The sequence below is a fragment of the Dromaius novaehollandiae genome, chromosome 2, assembly GCF_036370855.1.
Source record: "Dromaius novaehollandiae isolate bDroNov1 chromosome 2, bDroNov1.hap1, whole genome shotgun sequence".
Taxonomy (NCBI): Eukaryota; Metazoa; Chordata; class Aves; order Casuariiformes; family Dromaiidae; genus Dromaius; species Dromaius novaehollandiae.
The window spans coordinates 52,767,223-52,785,955 of record NC_088099.1 but is presented as its reverse complement, the minus strand read 5'-3'; the positions used below and the strand labels follow the sequence as shown (position 1 = coordinate 52,785,955).

The 18,733-nt window shown below is 34.8% G+C and overlaps 1 protein-coding gene across 15 annotated transcripts in view; it reads left to right on the top strand.

Annotated features, from left to right (window-relative positions):
• The window catches only part of LRRFIP2 (LRR binding FLII interacting protein 2), a 58,368-nt gene that overhangs the window by 37,210 nt on the left and 2,425 nt on the right, over positions 1 to 18,733 (top strand). For 13 of the 15 annotated variants that reach the window (XM_064506515.1, XM_064506524.1, XM_064506520.1 and 10 more), the window contains 8 exons: positions 728 to 841; positions 1,324 to 1,395; positions 5,996 to 6,166; positions 6,803 to 6,895; positions 14,255 to 14,387; positions 15,720 to 15,769; positions 17,287 to 17,407; positions 18,499 to 18,578. In XM_064506515.1, the coding sequence (XP_064362585.1) occupies positions 728 to 841; positions 1,324 to 1,395; positions 5,996 to 6,166; positions 6,803 to 6,895; positions 14,255 to 14,387; positions 15,720 to 15,769; positions 17,287 to 17,407; positions 18,499 to 18,578 (834 nt within the window). Of the gene's footprint in view, positions 1 to 727; positions 842 to 1,323; positions 1,396 to 5,995; positions 6,167 to 6,802; positions 6,896 to 9,865; positions 9,959 to 13,896; positions 13,999 to 14,254; positions 14,388 to 15,719; positions 15,770 to 17,286; positions 17,408 to 18,498; positions 18,579 to 18,733 lie in introns of all 15 variants that reach the window. The other 2 variants (XM_064506526.1, XM_064506518.1) reach the window with 2 other exon arrangements.

Sequence of the window (18,733 nt, the reverse complement as noted above, 5' to 3'; positions counted from 1 at the left end):
AATTTACAAGCTTTGAAATGGTTCCGAAAGTTGAAATGCTGCATGTTTTTAGTAGAATGTAATTTAGTTATTTGATAGATGTTATAAAGTGATAGACATATATTTTTATCTACCAAAAATTAATGAGTTTTGCACCTTTTATTTACCAAGAAAATAATTTTATTTACTTTTAACAAGAAAATTTCTTATAGAAGTCATTTTGTTGGTAAGGAAATATTCAGCAGAAGAGGTTGAATTTTAAGAGAAGAGAGCTGTAAAATTCAGATAATGAATACTATTGGAGACATTCTTCTGAATCCTGTATGGCAGAAATTAGAATTTTTAGAAATGTTTTGAACTTCCATAGTTTTCCAGCACTAACAACCCCCTTATGACAGTCTTCAGAACAGAACACTCAAAATAAAATTGAAATGTTATGATGAGCCATCTAGCTTTTCTCTGTGCTGTTACATAACCTCAGTGTTCTGTAAGCTTCTCATAAATAAAGCAGATGACAGCAAATGGAAACCGACATTTCACCAAGAAATAACAGAAGTGCTGGAAAGTAATCAATGGAAAATACTGTCTATAACCTCATATTAAGAAATGGTAAAAAGAAGAGACAGAAGAAGGTGTTCTGTGACTGTGAGGGAATTTATAAAGAATAAGGTCAAATAATCAGAGATAAGAGGTTATCGCTTAAGAAATCACAGTATGGTTCCTGATATAATGTCTTCCACTTTTTAAGCCATCATCTCGCAATTCAATAAGTACAACTCCTCTGAGTGGCAACTCATCTAGGAGAGGAAGTGGAGACACAAGCAGTTTGGTGGATCCTGATGCCTCCCTAAGTGAACTACGGGTAAACTGCATTATTGGCGAATTTGGAGCTAGTTTAAAATTGTATTTGTGATTAGGAGGAATTCTCTTTGATATCAAACGTCTCTCCTTTTTTTTAATGGAAAGAAAAAGTTATGAAATGTAATCTTCAATCTGAGGAAATTTTGTTTTTTTTTCTATTTTTCATGATAATTTGATTGTGTTCGTAAATATTTATGGTGCTGACAGCTTAGCTTATATAAAAAAAAGGATTTGTTTATATCAAATTTGAAATAGTTTTTTTTGCTATCTCTGAAAAATTTTAATTCTCATGACTTGGATTCAATGATGCAAACAAAGCCTTAATTTTCATCTAGTTAAGCATTGTGAATTAAATATAATTTCTGTGAGTTACTGCAGGCTTTGGCATTTGACAGAAGTGCATGGAAACCTTTTTAATGCTTGTTCAGCTATAAATTATTTCCCCGTACTACTTATGCAATGGTTCATTCCTATGTCCTGCAGGATATCTATGATCTTAAGGACCAGATACACGATGTAGAAGGGAGATACATGCAGGGACTTAAAGAACTAAAGGTATCAGGGCTTCTCCCAAGCATGCATTCTGTATGGGTTTTTGTGAGTAATGGAGATGTCACTGGCTTCACTAACTATGTCAGGCTTTACTAACTAGTTTTTAAAATTTCTTTAAAGCATGTACCTAACATTTATTGCATAGAGCGCATCATTAAATTTGTTATGTGGGTAAATTTTTAAGATATGCTGTCTCACTGTACATTTAGAATGAAATGTTAATTATTTGGCTTATGTTAAAATAGTATTCAACTTTCTTTTAACCAGGCGTTTTCTGGTAAGATAATGAGAGGTTCAGTCTATATTTTTAGTGTTTTCCGGTGTTAGCAATTTAATGGAAATTCAAAGTAATTAGATATTGAATGAGAAATGAGATACAGTCATGACAAAGACCTTAACTAAGAAATTAAGAGTTAGTCTTCCAGCTCCAGAATATAGTCAATTTTATAAAAACAAAACCAAAGTGATACTTTTGAAAGATTCACTCACATGAATCTGAGCAGGCATATTGCTTGCAGGAGAAGATAAAGGTTTTTTGGATCATTTGTAGACTGCCATCAAGAGAGAATTTTTTGGAGTTCCTGGTTTGCATTCTGATTATCTTTTAGTTTTTCTAAGTGAAAGATTAGTATTTTCAGTAATAGGTTAATGAGATTCTTGTCTATCTTTTGGCTTACTTGAATTGATAGGCTTTTCTTTTGTAAGTTTCTACTCAATTAACAATTTATAGTTAATCTAAATTACAGTTACTTTCTCCTCTTCTGTGTTGAAGGGAAACTGGATACAGCAAATGATGTGGCTTACAGTATCTTTTTCAGAACAGTAGTTCTGCTCTCTTTCCTGTTATCAAGCTATGAATATGATTTCTGTGTAAAAGTAAAGAGCTCCAATCATATTTTTTTGTATATCCATATAGAGAATGAATTTAATGAATACTACTTGCCACTAAATGGTATAACAGTGATTTATTTAACAGCTTCCTTGAATTTCTTTAAATAACATATTAGATGGTGTGGTAAAGAGAAAATGCATAATTTCAGCTGTTCACTGTAGCAAAAATTGTTTCCTCTCTAGAGGAGAAGTAACCTTTTTTGAATCTGACAGTCAGAAGCTCAGATGAAGTACATCTTTTTTCATTGTAATACTATATATTAAGTGGATTTCAAAGAGCAGAATTGCCACAAAGCTGTTTTTTCCCTAGTACTGCTGAATTTCTTAGTGCTTTTAAAGTTTTCCTTAACAGCTTTGAGGGAGGATTGCAAGATTTTTAAAATACATATGATTGTACTAAATTTGGATTAAAAGATGAGATTGCATCCTAATTTCAAAATAGCTCTAACATTTATGCATGTTCACCAGCACCTCATGACTGATGTTCTGAATCATTACTAATGCATTACTATTGATTGTAATCAATTATAGTTTCCAAAGAGGGCAGGTATGCAGTAGACAGTAAGATCTTGATGTATACTTGCCTGGCAGAATTGAATTGATTTATACTATTGTTTTAAATTATTAATAATAATACTAAATAATGCGATTGTAAGTTAATTTGCCTTCTATGGATATTCTTTGGGGAGCCCTTCTTTCTAATTGGTGAGGTATTGCCCTTTTCTCAACCACAGCTTTGGCAGTTTTGTGTTGTGTATGTGAAGAGTTACTATAATACCTGCTGCATTATACTTGTGTTTTCTCAGTGATTGAGTAACAGTGATCTGTAGTCATGTTACTTGCATATCTTTGTGGTTGCTCATCCTCGTAGTGCTAAGAGTGTTTCTTACCTAGCTTCAAACCTGCTTGGTGTCAGCAAAATAAACTGTAGTATGGATAATTCTGACTTTGTCAGTTGTTCAAATCTTTTAATGTCTCTCGATGCTTCAGTTTTGCTGACTCCATCCATCTTCCTATGCATCAGCTAGAAAGAAACCCTTTTTCTTTCCTTAAAATTTTTCTCTTGTTCAGTTTAATGAACTCTCTCTCAATCCTTATTATTTCTCGCTTATCTGAAAGGTTACTGGAACTACATGGAGTTCTTGCAGCATAGGGAACACGTGCAAGTCTTCCCCTCAGAAAGAAAGAACTGTTCCAAAGAAGGCTTAGCAATGTCCCAGTTTTCTTAACTGATCTGAGACACTTAGACAAAGCTTGGTTTCTTTTTCAGAAGCAATTCTCACTCTTCTCTCAAAATTAATCTATTCCCTTTTTGTAATGTCAGACTTTTCCCTGTAAACTTGTTGATTAATTACATTTTAATCCACTCTTTTAAGCTTTGATCAAGTCTCTCTGAGTCTGTTAGATATCCATTTCTCTGATTGTCACATTTTTTTTTTCTTACAGTGCTTGTAGATGACTAGGGTCCTGGAGCATACGGCATACAGTGAGAGGCTGAGAAAACTGGGTTTGTTCAGTCTTAAGCAGAGAAAAAAAAAGGCAGGGAGGTCTTACTACTGTCTTCAGTTACCTGATGGGAGAGTATAGAGAAAAACTGGGCCAGGGCTCGTTCAGGTGCACAGTGACAGGGCAAGAGGCAACAGACCCAAGTTGCAGAAAAAGAAATTCCAGTTAGGTCTTGAAGAAAATTTTTTAAAGGTAGGCAAACACTGGCACGGGTTGCCCAGGGAGGTTGTGCAGTCTATATCCCTGGAGGTATGCACAATTACCTGGACAGAGCTGTGAGCAGCCTGATCTCAGTGGGCCCTGCATTGAGTAGGAGGTTGGACCACACGGCATCCAGCGGTCTTTTCCAACATAAATTACTCCATGGCTCTATGCAGTGCATATACAAAACAATCAGCAACTACACTGGCATCTTTTTCTAGTTCTATTTTTGTTGAATTCTATATTCCTTTTATGGGAATATACAAGATTTATTTTAATCATAGCATTTTCCTTTCTCTACCTCTATTCAACTGTCCTTTGAAAGTCTTACAAAGGTTCACTATTTCTGACATTCCATGTTTTACCAATCATTACAAGATTTGTCGTGCTTACTAGCAGAAGCAATGCTTTCTGCGGTTTTGAATTAAAACTTAAGAATTGCTTGAATACACTTGCATGTGATCTTTATTTTCTCATTATTTTCTTATATCCTTCTGAATCTTTTTTGTTGTTTGTTATTTACTGCTTTCTAGATTGTAATGGCACCTTTCTTATCTTTTTAATTCTTATGTTTTATGTCTCTTCTGGTCTGTGTGCTGTCTGGATGTGTCTTTAAGAAAGAGTTTGGATTTTCTGGGGTTTCTAGAATACAGTATTTCACCAGCACAAAATTACAGAATTCAAGGAATGCAATAGGGAGGTATAAATATTTACGATGAAATTGTGAAAGAGAAAATTTGTCCTTTAATGACAACGTATTCAATGTAGATATGTATTATAATGTGGAATATGATTTTGGGCTGGAGAAGGGTTAGACTTTTTTCCTTAGGAAACTTAGATTATCACCACCCTATCTCCCCAAATATTAGTTTTATTGTTCTGTTTTCTGGAAAAAAAAACAAGCCTAGTGCCCTTCATGTGCTTAGTGCTCCTTGTATCATGATGATGCATATGATTAAACATGAAAGTTATGCTATGTATGACTTCAAAAAAACCAGATTATATAAAACACTAGGGGATTTGTAATAGGATGCAGACCTACTTTGGAAAAGAGGCAGTTTAATCTTTTTCAGCTGTAAAATTAGGACTCTGTAAAACTTAATTTTTGTATTTTGAAAATAGTGCATATTGCAATCATTGCATGTTTAAAAGTGCATGGAATAATAGTTGCTCCAATATTTGAATACTTGACACTTGCTACAGTACTGGAAAAAATAGGATAAAATCATTTTGGTAAATGCAAGAGATGATAGAATTGGGTAAGTGGGATTAGCAAGGCATATTGTACCTGCAGGTAGAGAAATCAAGTAGGTGATATTGCTTAGAATGCTGATACTTTTTTTTTTTTTTTAAAGAAATTCTGCCATTTGAAGATTTTTATTTGGGGTGGAGATGGGGGAGGAATATGTAGAAAGCATTATCTTACTATGAAATAGAAAGACAAAAAGTCTACTTAAACAGAGCTCATAATAATCATTATTGAAAAAAGGATGTGACTACCTTAAAACCTCAAACCTGAGGTATAGCTCTATACTTAAGTAATGAGAAGTGTGTTAAAACTACTCTTAGAGATATTTCTGTCATCTCTTGCCATTTGTTTACTTGTCTGAGTTCTTTCTATGTCCAATTTATTGCTGCATTCTGAAGTGTTTTCTCATGCATGCATTGAAGGTGCAGTAAAGCTGTGATATTATTTCTTTGTTCCTGTGAGTTAATACAGTTATGAAGATGGCAGAGTAGAAAACGGAGGTAGAATATTATTTTGTAATTTTCATACATTTGCTATAATAACTTTGCATTGCTGGGTATAGCATAACCTGAATAATGGAAATTGACCATGACTTTATTTCTCTAAAGAAAAGACATGAATAGTAGTTCAGAAACAAGGATTTTTGCATCATTTTACTGTATAACAGATAATACTCTTCAACGTTATGATGGTATGAAAACTTTGTAGAGATTCATCAAAAAGTTAGACTAATGTGAGCCTTTCTGCTATCTGTAGGATTCTCTAGCTGAAGTTGAAGAGAAGTACAAGAAAGCTATGGTTTCCAATGCTCAACTAGACAACGAGAAAAACAACTTGGTTTACCAAGTAGATATTTTAAAGGATGTCGTTGAGGAGAAAGAAGAACAGATAGCAGAGTTCTACAGGGAGAATGAAGAGAAGTCAAGGGTACTCTTTTGAGGATTTTATTTTTATAATTAGAGATAAACTATAGAAGCCTGTATTACTTAGTAAGAAACAGTCCAAAACCTTTGTATTGTTAGAAAAGTCTGTCTATCTTAGTGGCTAAAGCTCTCATGAGTACTGATTTTTTCTTTTTCTTTTTTTTTAACAGACTGAGAAGCTATTTAAATAATACAAATCACTAAAGATGGTACTTTCTGTTTAATTAAATAGGATTTATTCCATCATTTACACTTTCTAAGAAATGGAAAATCAATTTGGCAGCTTTTTCCAACATTTTTTAGATAATTTAATATACAAAAGCATAGTTTAAATTCAGTATTTGAATCTGAATGGGGGAGAGAGGCTGAGCTTTTCTCTCATTAATTTTGTGCTTAAATCTTTTCAACATCTCTTCTCTTCTTCCACTCTAAATATCACTAAATAAAATCTTCCATGTAGTAAGTATCTAGAGAACTTAATCACAGAATGTGTGAATTTTAACCATTAGATAGTTTGAATTTCTTAAATTGTTGCAGTAATTTCTTAGGTAATGTTTTGTTAAGTGATGCCTTAATTTTTTTATTGGAGATGTGTGTCAACCCAAAATAAATCATGACTTTTGACTTTTATTTAATACAGGAATTGGAAAGACAGAAACACACGTGCGGTGTTCTACAGCATAAGCTGGATGAACTTAAAGAGGGCCTTCGGCAGAGAGATGAATTGATAGAGGTACGTTCATATGAGATAGTGTATGATAGAACTTGTGCAAACAAAAATGGTGCAAGATTTGCATAGGTACAGTCTTCCTGTGCACAAAGTGAACTTCAGTATCAACTTGGACTTTTTAAGAAAGAATTTTTCTTATTTTAGTGAGAAGAATTTAAGCTTTTAATCTCTTAATTTATGAAGTTAAAAATGTCACTGCAAGATTTTCAAAAGTGTATTACATATTGTACAATCCTTAATTCATGCAAGAACCCTGGTTCTATCATCAATGTTCCCTTTATTTTTCCCTCTTTGTGAGGGCAGAACTAATGCCTATAGGCCCAAAATCTCTTTAGGCCTAACCGGAAGTTCTGGTGCATTGATAGTATCAAGTATTCTTTGTCTTTCCCAAAATTTTTGCATTTGAGTTATTCCAGATTTTTGTGAGCATCAACCACTGAAGTTTGCAATAGTTAATGTTTATTTGCTTTGCAGTCAAACGCAAACGTAGCAACACTGGTTAGCATGTTACTACTCATAACCATGTCACTGGTGTGGTTTTTTTGTTTTGGTTTGATTTATTTCTAGAAGGGAAGGAGAGAGGAAAAAAAAACCAACGTGACTGAGAATCCCAGAGCTAATCTCAATCTTGTTTTTAAAATGGTCCACAAAGTTTTATACTCTCAACGGTATTTTCGTGTCCACTTCCCGCTGATTTTACTTCTAGTACTGTAAGTCATAGCCCAGATAGTACTTCATTTTCCCACTACCTTTTCATTTCAGAAGTTCAGTGTATCAATATCTTTGATATTCTACTACATGATTTTCAAAAGCTGTATAATATTGCATATTATCGGTTGATTTCTTTTCCCCACCAAGTTCTTGTGCTATCTAGGCAGTAATGCGGTAAACTCAAAAAAATTTTTTTGAAAAGTCCTAAAGCTGTGGTTTTTACTGAGGAAATGATCAGGTGCATGAACTGGAGTTAGTGTGATTTACTAGCAGAAGAAAAGGAGTAAGATCAGCTTAAGTAACAAGATTGTGCAGCAGATTGATGTGCTGACAAGCAAAGAACTTCTACATGTTCTGGTTGAAGCTCTGTCACTTGCTCTGGATTTTCTTTCTCTTGTCAAGAGAAAACTTTAAGCTTTCTACTTCAATTTTATGTGTGTGTGGTTTTTTGGGTTGTTTTTTTAAGATAAATGAATCAGGAATACACGATAGATTTGTCTGGAGTGTTTGCTTTGGTAGCACACAGCATGTGTTTAATATTCAGAGTCATGGAGCCCATTCAAATGTATCCAAATTTATTTGGGTAACTTTTCCAAATGTTAACACTAGCACATAACTTAGCTGAAGTCAGTTAGCAAGTTGGTTATTGACAAAGACATCCTTTTCCACTCCCAGCTGTAAAATTAAGTTCACTTTTTGGGAGGGCAAAATATTATCTGTATCCCTAAAAATCCTCATGTCATCTTCATGTGTAATTGTGTGAACGTAACGAAGAATTTTAACTACATTTATAGGGCAAAGGGCAAAATGCGATTTTAATCAGACAAAAAATAGGACCATGTTTGACGTGTATTAATACAATATCTGAAAGCATTCAATAGGCATATTTCACTTTCTGAATGCTTGATGCAAACTTCCTTCTCTATACTTGCAAGACTTTCTGTTTTGTAGAACACGTTAATAAAACCGTGTGTCAAGAAAAGTGTAAAAAAAAAAAAGTGCTAATAAAAGTGCTTTTTGCAGGGTTTGTTTTTTAATATCTTCAACTTCTAAAATACTTGATAATTTCCTAGACATAAATGTGCAGTATAGGTAAGGTCTTATATTATTACTATCTTTGTTTAATAAAACTTCAGTATCAACTGATGATGAAAAATCTGCATTAATTCATGTGTTCTTATAAACGTGTCCAGTGTGTTTGCTATCTTCTGAATTTCTTTGCTAAATAATGCTGAATATTGTAACTTGACTATTCTAAAGTATGTATGAACTGCTGATAATTTGTGCTACTGTTGCTTGGAGTTGCAATGCTGTGAAGGCATATTAGATAAAGACTACATCATACAAGCAATATACTCTTCAGCAGTAGTCGGTCTGTGGGGTGTGCATTGGGGGGGTTTTGTGTATGTGTTTTGTTCTGGGGCGTATCAAACAGCCAACTGGTCTGGTTGCGCTATTCATAGCGTCTCAGCAAAGTGTAGTCAAAACCAACCTATTTGCTGCTCCTACATTTTATTCTTAGTTTTATTAATGGTCATTATCTTGGAAAGATTTATATTTTTATATTTATTGGCTAAAAGATAGCTTTGGTTTTATTCGATCACTAGAAGATGTTTGTTTATATTTTTGACATTGCCAGTAGACAAATTTAAGGAAGGCAACTACTGACTAGAAATGAGTTATTTACGTTCCTTGCGTTAACACTATATTATAAAATTAAAGTCTGATTCTGTGCCAATGAACTTTCTAATGTATTTCAATAACTTAGGTGGATGAATGTGAAAGCTGTTTATATGTATGTATGCTTGTGGCTCTACTTCAGTCTTTATTCCAAGAACAAGATTGTTTCTGTTTGCTTTCTAAATAGCAGAATCTTGGGGAAGCTGGGGGTTGGGGTAATCACTTCCACACAGTACTTGATGGTGTATGGAAATTACCACAAGGTAATTATTTTGCCAAAGAAAGGATGTTATTCCCAGTTTGTGATGGGAGCTGTTACTAATGAAAAATAGTTCTAGCTGTTAGCTAAATTCTCCCATTGACATTGTAATTATTTTTATTTAATCACTTAGTTCTGCATGAATTTGAAGGGAAAATTCCATGTTACACTGGGTCACATCCTTTTTCTTTAATGTCATGCTTATAAACTCTTCGGTTGACTTTTACTATTTACTTTCCTTTATCTGTTCAGACATATTTTCCCATTTCTTTACTTGTCTTTCTTTTTCCTCTTTTATTCTTTCTTCATCCTATTTGCTACAGGAGAATCAACGAATGCAGCAGAATATAGACTGCATAACCAAAGAGGTGTTTGATCTCCAGGAGACAATTAATTGGAAAGATAAAAAAATAGGGGTATGAAACGAACATGGGGGGGAAGGTATTTTTTCAATTTAGAAGTAGACTGTTACTACTTTTTTCTCTCCAAGGAATACTGTGTACACCAAAGAAATGAAGGCCACTTTCATTTTAAACATTTAAAACATTTTTGCAATCTTTCTCCCCTTTAGAGAAAGAAAAAGAAAGAAATGAGCTCCACTTTACTTGCATAATGGTGAATAGTACTAATTAAATCTATAACATAAAAAGTTGTTATGCATACAGGTCTTACTACTTTTTGCAAAGAAAATTTTTACCTGTAATAGAGGCTTTAAAAAGTGATTGTTTCCTTTATCCTAACAAATGTAAAAATTGTCTGGATCCTTATATGGAGTATTAATATAATTTTACATATAATTGAAATGATTGTTAAAGCTTTTAATCTTCATACAGACAAATATAACTTTCAAAACTTTTTACATGGTCACCTTTCCACTCTCAGGGATAAGAGAAAGGGACAAAATATGCCAACTAATGGAAAACCTGGAAAGCTGCAGGTGCCAAGGATCACACTGCAGAGAAGCCTCAATAGATACTTGCAGAGCCTGCTTGCGTTTGGTGTGCCTAGTGCTGAAAAGTACAACCGGATTTGAACTGGCCCCTGCAGTCAGTTGGGCATTTCTGTACAGCACTCCTGATCTTTAGAGGGCTGGTTAGCTGAACTGACCTGGCACAGCACCCTCATTTTGTGCTAAGCCTGAGTTGCCGAGACCTCCCTAGCCCTGGAGCGCTGAAGAACAAAGTGCCTGTGTCTTAAGTGACTCTGCAGGAGGCAGCTGAGACCTGACTGGAGTTGGTAGGTGGAATCGACACGCTGGCTCTGATGGACCCTTTCAGGAGTGGCTGTCGGACTCCCTGTGGAGGAAGAAAGGTCATACCAGAGGAGCTGCACTGGCAGCTGCCCAGCTGGCTTAGGTCAGACAGGGCTTGTCAGCTGTCAAAAGTGACAGAACTGTTTCAGAGTCGGGCTTACCCTGGGCGGTAGTTAGGCTACTGTGAAGTTGTGGCTGTTCAGGACAACAAGTAAATTGCCTGACGGTAACCAGGAGTTAGTTGAAAAGCCTTTAGAAAGGGAGAGTGTCTGTCTTTTAGTAATTCTAGGATCGTTTCTCTCTAATTAAATGAATTCTATACCAGGACTTTGACATAAGCAGATTTCTTTGAAAATTGCTCTATTCTCTAGAGTTCAAGACACTTTGAAAAATTAAACGAGAGGAAAGTTTCTTCCTATTAACTGGTGGTTCTGCAAAAAGTGCCCTGTGATACTGTGTTCCTTCTGTCTATATTTATTTCATGTTTCTGTTCTCCTTCAATACACATTTCAATCCTTTCTTCTATCATAAAAAATATTCCAATTTTTTTAAAGTTTCTTTCCCTGAATATTCTTCTGGAAGGTTATTTATCTTTAATTTATTTACCATTTCCCTTGCACAGTTACTTATTACCTTTGTGAACTGCACTGTGCCAGTCTAAGTGGTCATTTTTTTCCCCTCTTTCAAATACTTCACCATGTCTAATACAAAGCTCATCAGACATCTAATGTACAAAGAACTAGCTACTAGCCAGACTGACAAGAAATGTATTTTTTTCCTTTAGTGTCCATGGACAGTCACTAAGTTGGAAGCCATATTCTCATCCCAGTCTATGGGCACTTGTAAATGTCATAACTGGATCTTTTCTAGCTTTTTATTTTTTCTTAACTATCTCCAAATTGAAATCTCTTGGCTCTTAAAATGGAGTAATGCTTGCTATCTTTCTTCTTTCTCTCTTAACTAAAAACATTTTTCATCTTTTTCTTAGCTTGCAGTTTTTGAGTCTTTCTCCACAGTCCTTAGTAGTCTTGCTGATTTATACTCTGTTCCAACTTCAGAAGCCTCTGAGAAGCTTCGCAAAGGAGTAGATAACTAAAATTGTAACCTAGTTTTTTTAATATTGTATGCAAGGCTGATGCTAACTCAAAATTTAGGAGAAAGGGAGGCAAGCCATACAGCATGAATTTCAGCTTTACACTTTTTTCCTTATATCATCCTATTTCTACAAGATGACTTGAAATTTGCAGTTGGATTCAGTCTAAAATGAGATGGGTCAGTTCCAGGACCTTGGACTGTAACTTTCAGGGTAGAGGGTTCCTGAAATATACAACTGTTTTGCTCTTTAATTGCTCCAAATTGTACATGCTTGGCTAGCATGAAAATAGCACAACTGAGTTTGGTATAGATTTTGAGACAAATGTTTTTTGAATATTTAGTAAACAGTACTCCAGACAAATCTGCTTTCTGCCAAATGATGAGATTTTAATCAGGCTGGTGCTGATTTTAAACACACTTGCAGAGCTTAGTTGTCCTGATACATATATATTTCTCAATAAAAGAACTGCTCTTGCAAGTACAATTACTGCAAAATCCATGTCACATAGAACAACCTCCCAGAATACAAAACCTGTCAGTGTTGCAAAAGTTTTTCAACATTGAATAATTACTATTAATCTTTGTGTAGGTAGATATATGTGGCTATATTAGTTTCATTTCTTTCCTCTATCAAAATTTTCTCATTTCCAATACTTATGTGCAGGGGGAGGATAGAAAGTATGTTGTGGGAAGGTCAGCAACATCACAGGCAGGCATATATAGGATCTGTATCTACAGTGTAATTCTGGGTCTCTGGGTTCAGCCTCTCAAGTGGGTGATATTACTTTTTTTGTTTCCCACTATCCTTCAGAAATAATAAAGTCGTGCCTTTAAGAGGAACACAAAATGATGTAATGACTATGGTGCTTCACACTGCTTATAACATAGTTCTGGAGAGCTAATGTGTGTTAGGAAATAAAAGGACATCTTATACTTTCTTTAACTATGAGGTGACAGCTAATGCTTTTTCACATGTTGAATTACAATCACGTGTTGAAATGTGCAACTGCACGTTTTTTTTAATTCTGTGTTGAAATTAACAGAATGATGCATTAAAGTATGGCTCTAGTATATGCATTTTAGACAATTATTAAAATTCGGCATACTGCAGTTGTAATGTGGAGCAATTACAATACGAAGTTATTCACCTTCGTTTCTTTCTTGGTATCAGTCTATTCCTAAACATTCATGCATGATGCAATGTTTAGATACATAACTTTCTCGCAAAATATGTGTATGTTTTTGCAGTTCCTGTATAGTCAGGATTATTTTTAATGCATGCAATATGAAATTTGACTGAAATACTGGGATGCTGCCTAATCAGGTAAAAATGTCTGATTAACTCTCAGGTAGCACAGCTGCAGTATAGGTCTGCCAACCCGTCTATGTCCATATTGTGCTTTTAGCTGAGATCCCTTCTTGTGCTAAGAAAGTGCTGTTAGTGTTTGGTGGCTTTTTTTCCCCTCTAAAAATGATTGTTTTTAGTACAAAGTGGCTATAACACTTAAGCAAGTAGTAAATAAACTAGCTTTTATAAGTGGATGACAGACATATATCTAGGTTCTTTTATAAGATATGAGTTCTCCTTTGTGTCCTGTGAAAGCTAGATATTAGTTCAATGGATGTGATGTTTTAGGATCTTTGCAAATTGAGATCCAGCAAAATTTAATGTAGCTAGAAATAAGAATAATTATTTACGCTTTTAGTGTTCAGTTTAGTTAATGAGAACCTACCAAAAAAGAATCTACGAAACGGATATCTCCTGTAGAATCTACTAAGACCCAGTAAAGATGTCACAGGAAGTATGTAGCAATGAGGCTAGATAGGCGACTCCTTGTAAAAGGTAGCTATTAGAGTTGTATAGTTATTTGTTTTAATAGATTAAATACCCCTTCTGATTTCTTTACTTTTATTCAGCTCTGTATTTATTTGTAGATGATCTCTCTGCTATCTGTTATCTGCTTTTTCTCTGTGCCATTCTTTTTCTTGCTATCTGCCTGAACCCAGGCCCTAGAAAGACAGAAAGATTACTTTGACTGCATTAAGAATGAGCGAGATGAGCTCAGAGAGGAGTTGGCTGACCTGAAGGAAACAATGAAGAGAGGAGAGGTATGTCAGTAGTAGCTACTTACAGTAACAGAAATCCAGGCATGGGGGATGAAATCAAAGTCAATGTAAAAGAGGAAGAATTGTTACTACTCTTGCACAGCCTCAAAACCTGACCTTAGGGTAGGTTAAATGGAGCACTTTGTCACTTTCTATTGTCAAGTTTCTATTAACTTGAAAAGCCTTTTAAAACCTCTTCTGTCCAGTTGTATTTTAGTGCTGCTCTTGTATGAATACAGTATTTCTTTTGTGTTTTTAGAAGCACGGATTAGTTATAATTCCAGATGGCACACCAAATGGTGATGTAAACCACGAATCAGTGGTTGGTGCAATAACAGTTGTATCACAGGAAGCTGCTCAGGTCTTGGAATCTGCTGGAGAAGGACCACTAGGTAAAAATATCCTAAAATAATTTAACTTTAAAGACTTTAAAAACTTTTGTTTACCTTCTGTTCATACTAAGTTGTGGTGTACAGCCACAAAAAGACACCTGTGATGCTTCTGAAATACTTGCTATACTACTATGAAGATTTTGATATTTTTACACTGAGTAAACAGACATATATTTCTTTTGACTAAATATAATGGCATATGCCAGGATGTTTGTAGCTGACTAAGTCTCTTTATTAATGTTGGGAAAATATGTAAGAGTAGCCTAAAAGTGTAGGATTTAAGGGATTTTTTTTTTGTTTGGTTTTTTTGGATTAATATGTTTTCCATTGTGTTTCATAAGAAAACATTATCAGGGAAAGAAGCTCTGCTGCAGAAAACAGCATCTTGTATATTCTTTGCCCTTCCTTGAACTCTTCATTGCATCTTTCAGAAAAACCTGCAGTACTTTAAAAATTAAGTGACACAGATAACAAAGAAATGGGATTTGGGGGGGCCTTTATTTTAATTTGTTTTTTATCTTTAGGTTAAACAAGTTATCATGCATACAGTCAATCCCCTGTAAAACTATTAGTTAACATGCAGGGAAACATCCCTATAAGCTTGCATATATTTGCACATGACATATAATGTTTTAATATTTTTGTTTTAAATAGAGATTAGGCTTGATGGATGTTTCTGACATGGTTCCATCATGGCAAAGTACAAACATTGTCTTTACGCTTTGTTAACCTCAAAGTAATAATTTCCAAGTGAGATGCTCTAATCTCAGCACCGGGTTGTCTGAGAGGGTATTTTGTAGCCATTATTGGTCTGGATGATTTGAGAAATTGAAACATTGCTTTCCGCCCTTTCCCAAGTGCTTTTTTGTGGTTTTTAGAACACAAATAATGAAAGTTTCTGCAAACGTGGGAAAGCTTAGTGCCTTCCCTGAAGAGAAAGCAGTCTTTAAGAGTAAAGCATAGGGAGAGGTGTATGCAACCAGAAAAAAAACTGTATTGGAAGTGGCTGGTTTAGATATTTGAACAAAACTGTGTTTTACTATCCAAAAATAATCCTCATTTGACCCTCAGTTGTTAGTGAAGACCTACTAAACTTGGAGATCTTGGTTTTAAAATTATTGTACTAATAAACAGTGAATTAAATATTTTCCCCTTTTGCTGCTATTAACTAAAGGCTGATATTATTATTAGTTAAGATATCAAGGTATTTTTTTCTCCTCATGCTATTAACTTTAAGTTTGAAGAGCATTTTACTTTTAAAATTAACAAAATTATGAGAAATACATTTTTACTTATGGATTTCTGATTTGTAATTGGGTTCTTTGGTCTTAGATGTTCGGCTACGAAAACTGGCTGGAGAAAAGGAGGAGTTATTGTCCCAGGTAAAAAAAAACGAGTTATTATTTTCAAAAATTCTGTAAAAGGATATGCAAGTGTGTTCTCTTTTTTTTAACAGTATGTCTCCCAGCAAATACTCATATGCTAACAATAAACGTTAAGTACCAAGGTGCTTAAATATTTAAGCACTAATGTAAAATAAAAAAAAATTCAACTTCAGCCTGGCTGACTACCAGGAATTACCAGGTCCATAAGTGTCCTTATCAATGTGACATTGATCTGGGTTGGTAATGAACCCCTATTTCAGAACCTGGTTAGCTGAAATCTCACTTGCTCCTGCGTCTGCTTTTCTTTTTTTTTCCTACTGTCACAGGAAAAAAATTTCTGTCACAGCAAAAACAGTTTAGTACATGTACTTGAAGCTTTTATTTCTTTTCTTTTGTCCTATGCCAAAATACTAAATTCAGTAAAATGACGTTCTTGCGAACTTAAGAGGCTCTTCCTTCCAAATTGCTAATTGATAACATTCCTTTCATCATTTCAATTACTCAGATGGAAAATTAGTATTATCAAAGTAGTTGTATTTTAATGCAGTTTAATATTGAGAAGAGAGGACTCCAGAAAACGGAAGTCCAGCAGGCTTTTGTTAAGAATAGCATCATTTCCATGCTTCTAGTTAAACACATCACAAAATTAAAACGGTGTTGTCAACACTTGTTTTTGCTGGGGGTGCACCTGTAATTTTAGTGTTTGCTGAATACCAAATTTTAGTATTGAACTGTGACTATTAAATACTTCGTATGTGTATTTATATTTGTATGTGTATTTTAATGCACCTTTTATGCATATAATTGTAAAAATCTCTGTTGTAAGATTTGATTTATATCGTAAGTGGGAGTTTTGCAAATATAACTCCCATACCAATGATCTGCAGGGATTTTGATAAGTGAGAGTCAACAAAACAATTTCCACTTCCTTCATGAACTCCAGATATAGAGGACATAACTGAGGAGTCAATGCTCCGTGGCTACTGGAAAAATCCTGAGACAGCTACTGTAGCATAAAGCAAACAGCTTAGGACTAGCATACACCACAGACTTGTCCAGAACCATTACTTCCAAGTGGAACAAAACACAGGACCCCCAAAAAGCTGTGGATTATTTTTTCTGTAAACTCGCTATGATATTGTTGATAATCTTCATATATGTTTAGAATGTAAAAGGTATACTTTGGAAGAACTCCAAACAGAGCTTGAGTCTTGTTTAAGCCTCCTGCTGGGAAGGCAGCTCCATTAGGGTTATGGAGTGCCCCTGCATTGTGCTGAGGCCCCTGCAGCACTGGCCAAAGCAGTGGTGGCTTTGGGCAGCACGTTGCCAGGCCAAAGGGCCTTGCCTGACAGCAGGGACAGTAGGGCTGCAGCCACCAGCGTCCCAGCTACCGAACCCTCTCAGCCAGAGGCATCTTGCAACTGTTTTACCATTTTGGCCTGTTGAAAGTTTAGATATATCGACAGCTGAACTTCTGGAAGTTGATTTTTCACAAGAGAACACTTCTGTTTCAGGTTAGAAAACTGAAGATGCAGTTGGAAGAAGAACGACAGAAATATTCTAAAAGTGATGGCACAAATCCCGATATAACAGGCTTAGAAAATGGTTCTGACTTGCAGCTATTTGAAATGCAGAGTAGGTACATGGTTACTATTCACAAGTGTTTTTCTCGTGGGGAGAGGAAACACAGACTTCATACTATCTTTCCTATATAGTTGTGCAATGGTAGTTTTATGAATGATCATTGAGCAACTAGGTTTGTTGATAAGTCTCCTCTCGGGAAATTTCTCACTGTAGAATAACTTCAAGAAAACCCTGTTCCTTTCAACTGTTCCTTTGAATAACGTTCTGGGAAGTTATTTTTTAGTTGGCAACTTTGCCTAGCCTGGGTGCTAGTACTCAAAAATTGAAAATACTTAATTGAAAATACTTTAACATTTTTCATTTTTTAGATGACAGAATTTCAGCTGAATATTTTTTGAATATTTTCTTCCTGATTTTTTAAATTTTGTTGACTCTTTGATACACAAATTTAATCTAAGAGTTTACTATTCTCTGAAGCAAATCCTCCAAAATTATTAAAATTTAACACAACATTCAGGGTTGCTTCGTACAAGCACTAAGCTACTTTCCCTCTCTGAGCAAGCTATTTCTTCAGCTGAAAGAGTTACTCATCTGATATTGTCATTTAATAAGCTTGTTGCAGTTAGCTTGAACAGGGCACTGGCAATGTCAGTACTGAACAGTAACATTAAAATAATTACCAAGCTTCCTTAGAATTTCCTTGTCAAGCAGATTCAAGCCTCATGCTCCTTATCATTCATATGCTTTTCCAGGTTTCTGCATTAACGCTGCTGGTATTCTTTCTATTGGTATTTGACCTAATTTGCAATGTGGTGGTTACTGTCTTGATTTTGTGTCGATTCTTTTTTTGCAAAGAGTTTACTCATCTAAATGTGCGTGTTTTAAAATGTGTGTATGTGGATTTATGCATCTGCAGTTTAAGGCAGTCTCTTACAATAACGGTAACTGTTGTGTTCCTTATAACAGGAAAACGATTTCCTTTTCTTATTCTCAAAGATGATTTCAGAAAGAACATTTACCTCTTAATAGTCCTGAATATAGACTTCTGATTAAAATAATATTTTAATGGATTTGAATTTAAATGAAAACTGCCTGTTGAGAGGGTTGCATTGAGTAATGTACTTATATCAATTTTTGTCCAGGAGATGCCAACAGACAAATTAGTGAATACAAATTTAAGCTTTCAAAAGCTGAACAAGACATAACTACCTTGGAACAAAACGTAAGTATATGTTTCTTCAGATTTATCTATATCGTAGCAAATGACAATTGCTCTGCAGACTTTTACAAGACTTTTCTCAACAAATACATGCAAACGTATTGCATAATTTGATTTACTGTTTGTTTTGTAGTTTACACAGAACAGCACTACACTGG